At 45.1% G+C, this 15,008-nt stretch overlaps 4 protein-coding genes across 5 annotated transcripts; 2 read left to right on the top strand and 2 right to left on the bottom strand.

The window, feature by feature from the left end:
• The first annotated feature begins 392 nt into the window (after window positions 1-392).
• Window positions 393-1,639, top strand: LOC108092122 (pyrroline-5-carboxylate reductase 3). Its single transcript, XM_017191622.2, has 3 exons — window positions 393-552; window positions 717-1,382; window positions 1,452-1,639. Exons 1-3 carry the CDS (start codon window positions 474-476, stop codon window positions 1,526-1,528), a joined length of 822 nt encoding a protein of 273 aa, XP_017047111.1. The 5' UTR covers window positions 393-473; the 3' UTR covers window positions 1,529-1,639.
• Window positions 1,640-1,787: 148 nt separating this feature from the next.
• On the bottom strand, window positions 1,788-4,649 carry LOC108092120 (nucleolar protein 14 homolog). Its single transcript, XM_017191621.1, has 3 exons — window positions 4,059-4,649; window positions 2,056-4,000; window positions 1,788-1,993 (listed from the first exon to the last, which is right to left on the bottom strand). Exons 1-3 carry the CDS (start codon window positions 4,561-4,563, stop codon window positions 1,888-1,890), a joined length of 2,556 nt encoding a protein of 851 aa, XP_017047110.1. The 5' UTR covers window positions 4,564-4,649; the 3' UTR covers window positions 1,788-1,887.
• A 393-nt stretch (window positions 4,650-5,042) lies between these two features.
• On the top strand, window positions 5,043-9,917 carry LOC108092084 (splicing factor 1). 2 transcript variants are annotated; one of them, XM_017191568.2, is made up of 6 exons: window positions 5,043-5,387; window positions 5,704-6,329; window positions 6,391-6,525; window positions 7,158-7,233; window positions 8,269-8,421; window positions 8,478-9,917. In XM_017191568.2, exons 1-6 carry the CDS (start codon window positions 5,197-5,199, stop codon window positions 9,685-9,687), a joined length of 2,391 nt encoding a protein of 796 aa, XP_017047057.1. In that variant the 5' UTR covers window positions 5,043-5,196; the 3' UTR covers window positions 9,688-9,917. The 2 variants fall into 2 exon arrangements, with proteins under 2 accessions (XP_017047057.1, XP_017047058.1); XM_017191569.1 differs by lacking the exons at window positions 7,158-7,233; window positions 8,478-9,917 and having other exon boundaries at window positions 8,269-8,415.
• Window positions 9,918-9,973: 56 nt separating this feature from the next.
• Window positions 9,974-11,235, bottom strand: LOC108092085 (peroxiredoxin-2). Its single transcript, XM_017191570.1, has 4 exons — window positions 11,087-11,235; window positions 10,910-10,976; window positions 10,576-10,717; window positions 9,974-10,514 (listed from the first exon to the last, which is right to left on the bottom strand). The coding sequence occupies exons 1-4, from the start codon at window positions 11,117-11,119 to the stop codon at window positions 10,052-10,054; spliced, it is 705 nt and encodes a 234-aa protein (XP_017047059.1). The 5' UTR covers window positions 11,120-11,235; the 3' UTR covers window positions 9,974-10,051.
• Window positions 11,236-15,008: the final 3,773 nt, after the last annotated feature.

Genomic DNA, 15,008 nt, shown 5'->3' on the forward strand with positions numbered 1-15,008 from the left:
CTAGAATACACATTATTAACATACAAACAACTTCAACTTAATGATAAGGCACTTAATTACCCTTTTAGAACGAATGCAAGTGCTTAGCATTTGAGATTAAACAAGTGAATAATTACATTTTTCACACATCTTCCAAATATTAAATAGGTTTTATTACTTGGGTTTATTTTTTAAAAACAACAAGAGCGCTTGTTTTTGTAGTTGTATATTAATTGTGTGTAATAATTTAGTAATAATAAATTGACCCTCATTCGTATGTGGAACCAACACAGAGGAACTCCCCCTGATAAGCCCCAATCGTTCTGAGTTTCTTGTTCGTACATTGCAGGGGGTTTTGGGGGGTAGACCGAGCCAGATTTCTTATCAATCCCCGCGGGCTGTTTTTGGTAAATGCCGACAGCGGACAAACAGTTGTCGTTTCGCCAGCACAAAGTGCAGTACTCAGACCGCAGAATAACCCCTATTTAAACATAATGTCGGCGATCGGAAAAATCGGATTCCTGGGCGGTGGCAATATGGCCAAGGCTCTGGCCAAAGGGTTCCTGGCAGCAGGTGAGAGAGTTGATATAAAGCTCCATATCTAGGTGTTTTATAACTAATTCAAGAGATAAGAAATCCAAATAATTTACCAGGATACAACAGACATACCTAAGGACTAGGATACCTTCTCTAGTGTTTCACCATTTAATATACTTATTACAATTGAATATTCTTAGGCCTCGCCAAACCCAACACCCTGATAGCTAGTGTCCATCCTGCGGACAAGCTCTCCTTGCAGTCCTTCCAATCCTTGGGAGTGGAAACAGTGGTCAAAAACGAACCAGTTGTGCAACAATCAGATGTGGTATTTGTGTCCGTGAAACCCCAAGTGGTACCAGCTGTTTTATCGGAGATTCAGCCACTCAGCTCTGGAAAACTTTTCCTATCGGTGGCCATGGGCATCACCTTGTCCTCCATCGAGTCTAGCCTCTCCCCACAAGCTCGTGTGATCCGCGTGATGCCCAATCTGCCGGCAGTGGTTTGCTCAGGCTGTTCGGTTTTCGTGCGGGGATCCAAAGCCACCGATGCAGATGCAGAGATCACTCAGAAACTCCTGCAGTCTGTGGGCACTTGTGAGGCGGTGGATGAGTCCCAGTTGGATGTGGTTACTGCTCTTAGTGGCAGTGGTCCGGCCTACGTGTTCGTGATGATCGAAGCTTTGGCGGATGGAGCCGTTCATATGGGAATGCCCAGGGATCTTGCCTATCGTCTGGCATCGCAAACTGTGCTGGGAGCTGGACACATGGTGCGGGACAGTGGCCTGCATCCCGGGCAGCTGAAAGATGGGGTCACAAGTCCGGCGGGTTCGACGGCAGCAGCTCTTAGACAGCTGGAGCTGTCAGGTAAGTGGTGATGACGCTGGTGACGCACTAGCTTATCGCCTCTAATTCAACCTTTGTTATTTATTGCAGGTTTTCGGGCGGCAGTGTCTGGAGCGGTGGAACAAGCGACACTGCGTTGCCGGCAAATCTCGGGCAAGAAAGCGTAGACAAGTAGGATTCTATATGTACCATAGGGTGGGTCTCTTTTGTTAATCATCTTATCAGAGCTAAGACTTTGTAAACACTTTACACAATTAAAGAAAAAAAAATTTAATTTATCTATAGAAAACTGATACTTTTAAAAGTAGCAGAGAAATATGTTTCATTGAAATTATTTTATTCTGTTGTTGACCCACCCTGTTTATAGTTTATAATCTAGGTTAACACGATTCCCATGAATATATACAAATTTTGAAGGTCGTTGTCTTGATTTTAAAATAGAAACAGCAATGCGCTGCTCTTTACTCTCAGCTCAGCGTCTAGTCTAGCTAAAAACTAATTCACAATCAACTTAACTGGAGAACATCTAGAATTTTTTCTTCTTTTTGGCGCGAGCCAACTCATTGAGCTCGCCCTGCTGCATGGAGGCCTCCTGGTAGATCCGCTTGACCTTTTCGTGGCGCTCCTTGTCGCTGTAAGTGAAGGATTAAATCGATTAGAGATAAGAGATTCCCCCATTAAATAAATAACCCACCTTTGCAGCGTCTGTTTGAGCTTGAGCTCCTGGACGAAGGCTGTATCTCTGCGAATCTCGCGGATGGCACCCTTCTTCTCTCGCTTAATCTTGTGCAGCAGTTTCGCTCGCTCCTCCTTCGCCTTGGACATCTTGGGTCGCCGTTTGTCGTCGTAAACCACTTCGAATCGTGGCTCCAGTAGCCTTAGAGCCTTAGTCTTCCTTTCCGCCGGAGAAAGAGGTTTCATTTTCTGTTCAGCCAACTTTTGCGCCAACTCGGTGACTTCCTTGTGGTGGAGATGGACATGGTCGGGGTAGAATTCAAGTGGAAGGCGGGAGAGTAATCGAAGGAAGGGTTGGGCTAAGTAGCATGAGCCCACATGCTCCTCCACCAAATTAAGAGCTTCCTTGATCAACTGTAGGGTTGTGTCCAAAGCGCGGACCTTAAAATCTGTCGAGATTGTTTGAGAGACCAAATCTGCAGCCTGTAGTTGTTGGGGCTCCAAAGTCTTGCTTTCTTTATCAGTTGAAAGTGCCAGGAGTTTGCTCAAAGGCCCATCACGTTCGAAGGGAGGTGTGATTTCCAACTGTTCTACATCCCGTTTGGGAATGGACATGTGTAGAATGCCTTGCAGGAAATTGAAAGCAGCTGGAAGGATTCTCTTCGATTGTGCCACGAATTCCAGGACCACGGGAAACAAGAACAGTCCCATTGATATTTCCTGACGCGTTCGCACTCGCGCTCTAGACAGTATGTGCTGCATGAAAATAAAGCAAGGAGTTACCACCGGGTGGCGGAAATCCGATGTGGAATATATGTTGGCAACCAGCTTGAAGTAAATTAGAGTCTCTAGTGAAGGATAAGTCTTGTGGTTCTTCTTGAACTCTCCATATTTCTCCTTAATAACTTCCAATAAAGTATTTGACATGCGCTCGGGATTCAATTGCGTTAACTCATAAAAATGTGGCATAAGTTTGGAAAGCAGTTGGAAATGTTCACGAATGTCCAGCTCGCTGGCATCCTCAAACAAATCCTTAATATACTGCAGCAAAAAGGAGTACAGCTTCACGATATTCTCCCGATTTACACCTTCCAGTTTGGGATGATTGCATTTTATTATCCTTTCGATGATGGTGGCCTGTTGGGGAGCAGCATGTTTAGAAAGGAGTTCCGTAAAGTCCTCGTAGGTCTTTGGCATTTTTATGGTGAAAGGTATGCTGGTGTCCAAAGAGGCAGGAAATTTCTCCACTGACTTCTTTTCTTTCTTCTTGCCAACTTGAGAAGTTTCTTCTGCTTCAGATTCACTTTCAGATTCCTTAAGATCGCTGAGATTATCGACCTCCGAATCGCTCTCCTCATTAGAATCATCGTCCTCCTCTTCTTCTTCGCCCTCTTCGCCATTTTCCTCCTCATCTTGTTTTTCCTCTTCCTTTTTTCCATTTAAATGAGTGCCAAGGTTGCCCTCTAAATCGTAGGCCAGTGTACCATCGTCCTCATCATCCCCACCAGCCAAGAAATACCCATCATCGAGGTCATCTGCAGAACGATGTTTGGGCTTTAAAATGGAGGCCTCCTCATCCTCCTCGCCCTCAGCTTTCATGCGGCGCAAGCGCTCGTTCTCTAGCTTCTCCAGGCGGGCAGCTTCCTGTTTGGCCAACTCATCGGGATTGATAAGTTTATCCGTGACACTGCCACGCGGCTCGAAGATCATCTCCTTGAGCAGTTTATCGTAGGCATCTGGCGGTGGTTTGGCGTCTTGTTCGTCCTTGGTGGCCTTCGCAACCAGTGGCAGGAGAAGTTTGTAATTGGCATCCAGTTTCTCTGTGAGATCGTAAACCTCATCCTTCTCCTTGGCGATTTCGTTCTTGCGGCGTTTCTGCTCCACAATCATCTCATCAATGGCTGCCTGTCGATCCTGTGGGGAGTCGCCATCGCCACCGAAGTGGGCGGCAGATGTGAAGTCGGCTGAAAGAATATTATAGTAAGTAATGGGATTGCTTGAAGGGAAATTCATTTGGTGTACCATCAAGTCGCTCGTCATCCAGCTCCTCATCGTCGGAGCGTTCATCTCTGTACTGTTCAATCTCCTCCAGAGTTTGGCCCCTGTGCGTCAGCAGTTCGTCGTCGTTGAGGTTGAACTTTTCTGCCTTTTGATTTGAGCGCACCTGTGACATCTTTTCGGCCAAGTATCGAGCATTCATCACGGATTCCGTCAGCTGATCTCCGCTTAAGTGCTTGCCAATTCGGTTGTCCTTAAACCGATTGGTCTTGTGTTTCACCGCAAACTGTTGACCCAATGTTTGAGCTCTCTTTTGGAGGGCCTTGGCCCTCGATACACCCGGCATTCCTCTGTCATGCTTGCAAATCCTCCCCAAAATCTTGAACTTTTCCTTGTTCACGTGAATATCGAAGGGATTCTGTCCCTTCTTACTCGACTGCGCTGCGGAGTTGTCGAACGGATTGGACGACTTGACCGTCTTTTTGGCGTATACCGCATCGGCACTGGCCTTCTTTCCCTTGGCCACCATGGCTTTAAATCGAGTTTTTAGGAAAATTAAACCGGGTTCATGAAACAAAACAAAACTGCTCAATACCGCACACGTGCAGCCGAAAACGTACTAACGCGTTATGGGAAATCACCAAAAAAAAAGTGTTGGATACAACCGCGAAAAGTCACTGCAAGTGCATGAGGTGGGATCAGTCACTAATGGTAATATGTTTTGAAAAACTATTGTAAATTTAACAAGATAAAAATATGTAACTTTACTGTGTCTTTGATATGAAATAAAAATAATAAATAATAATAACAAATAAAACTCCAGTTTATTTCTAAACAATATAATTTTAGTAATCAGCATATAAATTTTTTTTTTACCTATTTAAATCATAAGCCATTCTCAGAAATAATTCCAATGCATTGTCACGTTTTGTTCTAGTAACAGTGACAGATGGCAGTTACCAGTTATTTTTACTCAGAACTAATAGCACGAGTTTTACAACACTAAACCCACGTCGCCATTTTCGTTTCGTTCCGTGAAATTTTCACACGCAACGCCGCATACTGAAAAATTGAATTTTACTGTTCAGAGTGTGTTTAAAATTGTTCTGAAGCTACGCGGCTTTAATAATAAAGTTTTTGTCGTGCGCATTGTGAAGAAAGCATGAGCGCCACGCCGCCGGACTTACTTTCATCGGCGGCGTCCCGAGAAGTCTCAGTCGCTGTCGCAGTCGCCGCCACCTCTGCCAACGGAAGCAGCGGCAGAAGCGGTGCTGATAAGGAGCGCTCGCGTTCAAAGGATCGTGGAAGGGACAAGGACAAGGACAAGGAGCGGGATAAAGATAGGAAAAGAAGGTGAGCAGAACTCTGAGCATATCTAAATTATCTTGATTTCTATCCTTACTCGAGAAAACGAGGCATGTTGGTCTTTTAGACAAATTCCTATTTCGAGTAAAGAACTTTCTTACAAACTTCAGTCACAAAACTTGTCCACGTGCTTTCTGTTTTCTCCCGCTCGTTTTATCTTGGGACCGGTATGAAGTCGAAATTTGAAGAATTCTAAGAATTGATAACACTTCTAGAGGGTTGTGTTTATTTGCTTTTCACCATACATTTACCATTGCATACTTATTTGGATTATATAATAACCTATTTGCATTTGATTTTCCAGGGACAGGGACAGCAGAGACCGCGACAGTCGTCGCCGAGATGATCGCGACCGTGATCGGGATCGTGACCGTGACCGTGATCGCGACCGTGATAGGGATTCCCGTTCGAATAGGAGCAGATCGCGCAACTACGACGACCAGGACAGAAGAAGGAAGCGTTCGCGCAGCAGAGACCGTGATCGTGACCGCAAGCGGGACCGGGATCATGATTCCCGCTCTAGGCGCAGCAGTTCGCGAGGTGGTCGCGATGATTACGACCGGAGTCGTAGACGTCGTTCACGCAGTCGCAGTTACGAACGCCGGCGAAGTGACCGAGGTAGCCAAAGGGACAGGGATCAGACGTCGCAAAGAAGCAGCAGGGAACGCACACATGTAAACCCCTTCGACACTTCCAACAGTCGAAACTCGTTGAACCAGGATCACGATCAGTCCAGGATTCCCTCGCTCTTTGATCGACAGCCGCAGGGCTTGGAAACCATCCGCGAGGAGCCAAGGGAGTCGAGGTTTGATTTATCTCAGACCATTCAGGAGCTAATGGGCAGCGCGGGAGGCAGCAAAGGATTCGCCTCGTTCTTCAACAATCAGAACAGCAATGACTCCACCAGCAATGGAGCTTTTGACAACTCAAGTACGTATATCATATGAAAATCAAGTAACAGACTATATAATAACTAACATTCGGTTTACAGTGGACAGCGCTGCTGAGAGGAAAAGGAAGCGCAAATCTCGCTGGGGCGGCAGTGAAAACGACAAGACCTTCATACCGGGCATGCCCACGATTCTGCCCTCCACTCTGGACCCAGCCCAGCAGGAGGCCTATCTAGGTAAAACTATACCCCAAATCTATGCCGATGATCGCAGCTGATCTCGCAACTAAGTTAACTATTAAGCACTAGTTTTAAGTCTAATGACAAACAATTAAGGATGAAAACAGAGAGAAAGAGACAGAGCCACACTTCAGAAACAGACGATGGGGACGAGCAGCTGGCGCAGAGATCGTAAACCAATCTAAAATCTGAATCCAACAACAAACGGCATTGAGCTAAATATAATAATCTCTCGTTCTCTTTTTGAAGGGATTCCGGCGTGGCACACAAACGATACGATACGACATGAGTTGCATTCCAAATCGGCTAGAATACTCGAACACAAAACAATTTATATGGCTGTTCGGCTTATATTTATTTTTGCAGAGATTTGTGCGCAGTCGAACTAATCAAATTAAACCCCACTGAATTAATTTTTCAATTAACTCAATTGTAACGCTCACAGCATTTTCAGTTAGTTTAGGAGCGGACACACTAAGCGATACAAGTCTCAATAGCCACAATGTCATTTCGACCCCCCATTTAACTGATATCTCTCCCAATTCTCTAGAAAACCAGCCTGTGACGTTTACTAATGTCGAGATTGCGCTCGATTTTCTTCCTTCTTTTCTAACGCCTTCTAATTGCAGTTCAATTTCAAATCGAGGAGATCAGCCGCAAGCTGCGAACCGGCGACCTGGGCATCACGCAAAATCCGGAAGAAAGGTTTGAAACAGTTCTCTCTCCCCCACTGAGTCTCTCAATCAAAGGTCTTGCCCGTGTGAAGCCAAATATCGTTACCAGACACCCAGACACCCACTGCGCTGCAGTTTTCCCCCTAAGAGTGACGGCATACGGTCCGGATAAGGATAAGATCATGAGTCCAACAGGTTTCATTGTGGCATGCCATTGATACTCGGGGTTCCACATGTATCTCTATTAGTTATTAAGATCCGCTGAATGTTGGGTCACTCTGAATTCAGTAGTAAATACAATAGATATCGGTTTAAAAAATTGCACTTTTTAATATTTATTGAATTAAAGAGGTTTAGAGTTTTTGATCTGTTTGACCGATATTTATTGAATTTAATTTTTAAAAATTCCATCGAATGATGTATCCAACTATTGTTAAGTTCTTTTCCTATCCCGTGTTTAATCTAACTAATTGTTAAACTTAGGTAAAGGCGAAATTGGCCCAAAAAATGGGTAAAAGAAGACTGTTTGGAAGCTAACTTTATGAGCTGGGTTTTGTAGCAAATTTGTTTAACTAATTATTTACTTTAACTAATGATACTCTTCAAGGGATTCTAGAGACAGTGATCAAATTCAGTGATCGATTGAATGATCCCATCCAAAAAGGCAACAAATAAGTAAGCGCCTGGAGATAACCGGAATAGATTCTACATTTTCATTAATGTCAACTCTTCTTTTCTTCCACTAAGCGTCCCGGTAGTTCGGGTTTCTCGCAAAGAAATCCAGGGTGCGACACAGAAACGAAATAGAAACAGCTACCGAATCGAACGAATTAATCAAAATTCTTCTTTTCTTAATTTCCCCAGCGAATAATATTTTTCTGCTAATGCTAATGAAAAACTTGATTAATGAATTTGATTTGCAACTTACAGCATATTCGATTAAAGTTATTAGTTAGTAAACGTACGTTAAGATCTCTAAGTCTAGTGCCAATAGCATCCTTCCGCCCAGAAGCTCAAAACCAGTCTTACCAAATTCGTCTCTTCGCCCTGCTCTTCTCGTCTCCAGGTCACCCTCACCGGAGCCCATTTACAGTTCTGATGGCAAGCGGTTGAACACCCGTGAGTTCCGCTACAGAAAGCGACTTGAAGAACAGCGCCACCATCTAATAGTCAAGATGCAAACGGTTAACCCCGAATTTAAGCCACCGGCGGATTACAAGTGAGTTTATTTATAGTAGGTTTTATTGCATCGAATCTAATCCATCTGTTTGTTAGACCGCCAGTGACTCGAGTCAGCGACAAAGTGCTAATTCCGCAGGAGCAGCATCCGGATATCAACTTTGTGGGCCTGCTGATCGGGCCGCGCGGCAACACGCTCAAGGCTATGGAGAAGGATACGGGCGCCAAAATCATAATTCGCGGCAAGGGATCGGTGAAGGAGGGCAAAGTGGGGCGCAAGGATGGCCAACCGTTGCCGGGCGAGGACGAACCGCTCCACGCCTTCATCACCGCCCCGAATCCGGAGGCGGTGCGCAAGGCAGTGGACAAGATAAAGGACGTCATTCGGCAGGGTATCGAAGTTCCCGAGGGTCACAACGATCTCCGCAGGATGCAGCTTAGAGAGCTGGCCCAATTGAACGGAACCCTGCGCGAGAACGACATTCAGCGCTGTACGTGTGGCTCCACGGACCACAAGTCCTGGCAGTGTCCGGATAAGCCGATCATCACGAACACTATTGTGTGCACCTCCTGTGGCGGCACAGGTCACTTGACCAAGGATTGTCGCAACAAGCGCCCAGGATCCGGAGCACCGGGAATGGCTTGTGAGGATTCCCAGGCGAAGATCGATGAGGAGTACATGAGCTTGATGGCGGAGTTGGGCGAAGGACCGCCGCCACCGGCAGCGTCTGCCAAGCCGGATCCGCCGGCCAACAGTGGACCGCAGTTGCACCGGGCCAGCTATAGCATCTTCGACAAGAAGCCCACGCAGATGCAGGCCATCCAGTCGCCACCGAGCTCCTCGTCGCGAGATCACCAGCGCGACCTGGGCGGATGGGGAGCGGCGGCGCACGATCACGGCATGGGCATGGAGCACGGTATGGGACTGGAGCAGCACGGTCACGGCTTGGCGGCGATGGATCACGGCATGAGCCTGGGCATGGAGCACGCGATGGCGGCCTATGTACCGGCACCGCCGGGAACCCAAGCTGCGCCACCGATGCCGCCGCCGCTGATGCCGTGGATGAGCGCGCCACAACCGCCGCCGCCGGCAACGGAGCCGATGAATCCACCCATACCGGGCACCTTGCCACCGCTCATCCCGCCGCCGCCTGGCACCGGTGCACCGCCCATGCCGCCGTGGGGCGGAGGCGGTTACAGTGGCTGGGGCGGCGGCTATGCGCCGCCTCCACCTCCGCCCTGCGCCCCGCCACCGCCAGCCTTGAGCCTGTCGCAGCCGCCGCCACCTCCACCGCCCTCCACTTGAGCTTTTAGATTTCAATTGGATCGATCCAGATTTCGCTCAGATGCTCCGACGATAGTGCTCGACCGCAAGAGACTGTCCCCGCAATCAATTATGTAACGTAAACGTAATCGTAATCCCCGCCCACATTATTCGCTTTCCCTATTATCTTTAATCAGACAAACCTACAAAACTAATTTGTATTTTACGATGCTTGAAATAAAGGACGGAAATAAATACTATAACTTAACTTAGCTATTCGATTAAACCACTAAATCAGTATTTTAATTACTTGCACAAGAAACAAGAATTTCCAATCTTTTCCACTTTATTCTTCGAGTCTTTTGGGTAGTGAATGTTTCAGGTGTGTAAGAAATTGAATAACAGCTTAGCCGTGCTTGTTAAAGTACTTCTTGGACTCCTCCACATCGGGCTTAATGGTGGCCGGGTTTGACTTGGGGTTCCAGTTGGCCGGGCACACCTCTCCGTGCTGCTCGACGAACTGGAAGGCCTTGATCAGGCGCAACACCTCGTCAACTGATCGACCGACGGGCAGATCATTAATAGAGTACTGGCGCAGAATGCCGTTGGGATCGATGATAAAGGTACCACGCAGTGAGATGCCTTCCTTGTCCAGCAGCACATCATAATCAGCGGAGATCTTCTTGGTCAAATCGGAAAGGAGGGGATAGCTCAGCTGCCCCACTCCGCCGTTCTTGCGGTCCACATTGCACCAGGTTAGATGGCTGAAGTGAGAGTCCACGGAAACACCCAAAACCTCGGCGTTGATGTCATGGAACTCCTTGATCCGCTCGCTAAATGCTACGATTTCCGTGGGGCAAACGAATGTGCTGTAAAAAGAATTTCAGAATTATGGTGGATACCTATGCTTGGTAAAAAGATTCAACTCACAAGTCCAGAGGATAGAAGAACAGCACCAGGTACTTGCCCCTGTAGTCCTCAAGCTTCACCTCCTGGAAGTTGTTACCCACCACCGCCAAACCCTTAAAATCGGGAGCGGGCTGCTGGATGCGGACTGCGGCAAGAGGAGCGGCTGGAAAAAGTATAAAAAATATATCAATATATTCAGCAGAAGAATAATCTGCCCTCCACACTTTCAAAAACTATATATATTAATTATGTCAGTAATCACTAGAGATCTTTCTATCAAGGTACCAAAAGTCGCAAGTGTTCGGCCAAAACATGGTGCTTTTTTAAGTTTTGAATATTGAAATTGTTTACTCACTCTGATGCAGGAGACGGGCGGCAAATTGTTTTTGCTGACTCAGGATGGCCTTGCCAAAGAGCGGTACCTGCAACGCATAATAAAACAGATCGGTTCGATATTGGAACGCGGGTTCAGCCAATTACGTAATCGCTGTGGCATGTTTTCAAAAAAATCTCGGTCCATCAACAAACTTACGTTACGAATCAGAGTGCGTCCTACGAATGACATATTGTTTTTTGCAGTCAAAGCAATCACGTACTACTAGGAGGTGTTTTAAGTCAGAATTTGACAAAGAGCCGGCTGAACTTTTTTAAGTGAAAACAAAGCTGACAGCTGTATGTGACCAGTGGGGTATAACGCGCTAAAAACACAATGGGTCTGGCCACATGATTCTCGATTTCGCTTATCGATGATTGTGTGGCGCAATTTTTAAACTCGTATATTTAAAAAAAAGTTTTATTTAAAAATAAATTTAACATATCAGTTTTTTTATCGTCAAAAAAATTATTAACAATTTAAAATTTTTCAAAAATTGTAAAATAAAAATGAATATTTTTAGTTTGTTATTTGAAGTTTTTAAAATTTTAATTGTTAGGAAACAAATTATTTAGTTTCTTTGCTTTGAAGATTAGAGATCACAGTATATTTCACGATTAGGCACCTTCACCCTCTTCACATGTGCTGCTCTGATTTTATTAAAAACCACCGCCCCATATCCCTCATGAGCCGCATTTTCTTTGGTCCATCTTGTTGTCTGCATTGTCCATTGTCCACGGCGGAATAAGACCGGGCAAGGATAATGGAAAGTGTAGCAAAATATTTACCACGCACTGCACACGCCACACAATGGTAATGAGCTGCTTACCCGTCCAACTATTTGCACTACATGTGTTTTGTTCGCCGCTCGTTAATCCACTAAATGCCCGAAAGCGGCTCAGATCCCCAGGCTTTGGATTCCCTCCCTCGAGGAGGGTTTGGTGTTTCGGTTTTTGTCTTCTGTCTTTGTTGCTACAATGCCCGATCTAGATACTTTTGTATCCAGCGAGATGCCGCCGCATTTCGAACAGAGAACCGAACAACAAAGAAAGTAGCATGCATGCTGAAATATTTTTGCATATTTGGCCTGAAGTTGGCAAAACATCTGACGGATAGCGAAACGCCCACCCACTTGGTTCCCCTGGACATTTCCATTTCCATTTCCAAACCCATATCCATATCCACTACCCTCCTGATCTCGAGCGGCATTTTCCCTGCCCTTCTCTGGTAAGTGCTTCTCCAATGGCGCTCGACTCTCTCGCTTTCCCGCAATTAGTCAATTCCCATGTTTGCAATTACGTTCGTGCCTCCACCACTTTTGCATCCCCTTGGCAGGGGTGGTAACGCCCCATTCACCCCCCTCATTTCCCCGCTTTTTACAATTTTCGCTGCTTTTCATCTGTAATTTGGCGCAAATTACGCGCTCCAAGTGGCCACCCGCCCACTCGAGCCTCCTAATAGTCTTTTTTCCCACCCCGAAAACACTGAAAATATTCTAACTAAAAACATTTAACTTTAAAAATGTGAATATTGCCAATTTGTGAATTGATTAAAAATAATAAATGCATTTATGTATTATGTATAGCATTAGTATAAGATTGTCGACAAAAAGTATGTAGGTTCATGTAGCTTATAATTGATTTTAAATGACAATCTCTTCTGGAAATCTCTGTTATCAGCATTAAAAGCAAGTCTTAAAATGTTTCCCTTTTTTTCTTTTACCTTCCTAACCAAAAATGTTTCGAGTACCCTCGGTCGTTAACTTGTTTATGAGTTGGGGCCTCGGCGTTGGGGTCGCGGGTTGCGTTAAAAGGCAGCACTAAGTAATTACGGGCAGTTTGCTGAGTGAGGGCTCCCAAAAAGTGTGTGTACACCGAGGGCTTCCAGGAACACCCCGCACACGCTTAACAAATCCGTGGCCCTGCACTAATTCCCAGACAGTTCGACTACGTTTACCAATTAAACGCACGTCGCTTTGTCTGCAAAGGTGCAGACTCTTTCGGATCCGGGATTCGTATCAAATCTATCTGTTTGCTGGCCCGCCCGCAGGATTTGCGCAGATTTGCATAATTTAAACAAACACTTGAGCACTCGAAGGAGTGCTCGTGTGCCGCACTCGCAGGATCTCGAGGACGACGAGATTCGAGGGATTCTCGGGGATTCTCTGAAGGCGTTGCCCACATTCACACGCACCTCGCAGTCTTCTTTCATTTCCTCCGGGAACATCTCCGTCGCACTTTCATTGTCAAACAGATGCCGTCATATTAGCACAAATCTGCTTAGGTCTTTGTTACCATCTCGAGTGCTGCTGGCCCAGATTCGAAAGGATCTTGATTTGTGACAATTGTCACAATGCCGGAGCTTAGGATGCGACGAGGTGCCGAGTGCTCCTGTTCGGGGCAACGCGTAATCCTGATGCAAATCTAGCTAATGTGATTCGTATCAGTCTCTCCTTTTATTTTTTTTGTGTTCCTCGCCATCTTTATCGCACAGCAATTCGCCGCTCTGATGTTCTTTTTTAACACTTTGGGTGTTTGGAAATTCGAGATGTTTGCCAGTTAATTACGAAAGTGTGCAAGGAGCAAAAAATGAAAGTAGACAAAGACTTACGGGCGTGAGAATTCAGTTCCAACCGGAGTCTCAACTCCTCACCTGCCCCTTTCCATAAGAAGTACAAATTTCCCAGTTTTATATCTTTAATGTTATACTGCTAAGAACTAAAAACTTGATAAATTAAGGTGTTAAAAACAATAAAAAAATTCATTAGTTTTTTATGCAGTACTAACTGATAGTTTAATCACAGTACCTCCAACCCATTAATTCTTTCTATTTATTTCATTCGCCAGAATCAAAGGCGTCTACGTTATTTATCCTATTTTAACCACAGGGAAATACATTAAAAGAGCGTTAAAATTACAGCAATCGCTTTCCACCATTATGTGCTGCCTACAGAACTGCACTCTACGGATATTGTTATTGCAACAATTTGAATACATTTATAAAAAGATCTGGCTCGATCATGAATAATAATTGCTGTGGTTTAAATTTTAATGGCAATTGTTGGTAAACAACCGGGAAGCACAACAGAAAGTGGGCTGCACTCGGATGCCAATGGAGCTTCTCGACCTCGTTAATTTGAATTTATGACAATGGAGAAATATGCGCAATCGATGTGGCTGGAATAAACAGCTAAAATGCATTTGCCACTTAAACCACGGGGTGAAAAAGAGGAAATACTAAATGACATATAAGTAGGTAAGGCAAATCGAATAAAGTTATTATTCTAAAGATTTAGTTGTGTGTCAAAAGAAATTAATATGAATTAAATAACAATGGTACGTTTAGTATCTGAACAATAAATTATTTTTAATTACTTAATTGAATTTGGACCTAGAGTGATAGACGTAAATTGTAATACAAAATCAAAGATATAAAGAGTACGGGCCCAACCTATTTTCCCCATTACCAGTCACAAACGTTAACAATATTAATTTGATTTGCATGTGCAAATGGTTTGTGTAACACCCCTCTTAAATATATAAATACCTCACCCACTGGAAGTTCTACTTGATTTTCAAAGCAATCGCAACAATTCAATCACTTTGATGTTTTGAGCCCACAAAACGAGCGCCTGCCCAGCCACGCCCCACGCCTCCCTACTCCCGCCCCCGCACACAAGCGACCGTATGTTAACGCCCATTTCCAGACATTTAAGCGCCATAGTCGTCGCTTTTTAAACATCAATGCGATTGCATTTACCCCATCCGCGGCACATCCTTCTGCTTCGATCGCAACACCCTCGGCACTCATCCATCCATCTATCCTGCGGACAGGACCTGCCGGCAACAACATGTAATTTCTTTAATGGTTTTCCCCCAACCCCCCAAACTCACTGCACGGAGCCGCAATTCAAAACGAGTGTGTCCGAAAATAAATAAAATCAAATTTCAAATGAATTAAGGTGTAAAAAATAAAACACAAGCAGCCAGGAAACAACAGGGAAATTCTAAAAAAAAGGAGGAATTCGAAAATGGCAGTTGGCTCTCAATAAATTGGAGAAACCCTTGAACAATGAAAGGAT

This window comes from Drosophila ficusphila, unplaced genomic scaffold, assembly GCF_018152265.1.
Source record: "Drosophila ficusphila isolate 14025-0441.05 unplaced genomic scaffold, ASM1815226v1 contig_791, whole genome shotgun sequence".
NCBI classification, from domain to species: Eukaryota; Metazoa; Arthropoda; class Insecta; order Diptera; family Drosophilidae; genus Drosophila; species Drosophila ficusphila.

Excerpts from the sequence above, each read along its gene's own strand:
- LOC108092085 (XM_017191570.1), bottom strand. The coding sequence starts at position 11,119 with ATGTCATTCGTAGGACGCACTCTGATTCGTAAC. Across the intron at positions 10,977-11,086 it reads GACGCACTCTGATTCGTAAC|GTACCGCTCTTTGGCAAGGC; the intron begins GTAAGTTTGTTG and ends TATGCGTTGCAG. Across the intron at positions 10,718-10,909 it reads CGCCCGTCTCCTGCATCAGA|CCGCTCCTCTTGCCGCAGTC; the intron begins GTGAGTAAACAA and ends TACTTTTTCCAG.
- LOC108092084 (XM_017191568.2), top strand. The coding sequence starts at position 5,197 with ATGAGCGCCACGCCGCCGGACTTACTTTCATCGGCGGCGTCCCGAGAA. Across the intron at positions 6,330-6,390 it reads TGGAGCTTTTGACAACTCAA|TGGACAGCGCTGCTGAGAGG; the intron begins GTACGTATATCA and ends TTCGGTTTACAG. Across the intron at positions 8,422-8,477 it reads AAGCCACCGGCGGATTACAA|ACCGCCAGTGACTCGAGTCA; the intron begins GTGAGTTTATTT and ends TCTGTTTGTTAG.
- LOC108092122 (XM_017191622.2), top strand. The coding sequence starts at position 474 with ATGTCGGCGATCGGAAAAATCGGATTCCTGGGCGGTGGCAATATGGCC. Across the intron at positions 553-716 it reads CAAAGGGTTCCTGGCAGCAG|GCCTCGCCAAACCCAACACC; the intron begins GTGAGAGAGTTG and ends GAATATTCTTAG. Across the intron at positions 1,383-1,451 it reads TAGACAGCTGGAGCTGTCAG|GTTTTCGGGCGGCAGTGTCT; the intron begins GTAAGTGGTGAT and ends TATTTATTGCAG.
- LOC108092120 (XM_017191621.1), bottom strand. The coding sequence starts at position 4,563 with ATGGTGGCCAAGGGAAAGAAGGCCAGTGCCGATGCGGTATACGCCAAA. Across the intron at positions 4,001-4,058 it reads GGATGACGAGCGACTTGATG|CCGACTTCACATCTGCCGCC; the intron begins GTACACCAAATG and ends ATATTCTTTCAG. Across the intron at positions 1,994-2,055 it reads CTCAAACAGACGCTGCAAAG|CGACAAGGAGCGCCACGAAA; the intron begins GTGGGTTATTTA and ends CTTCACTTACAG.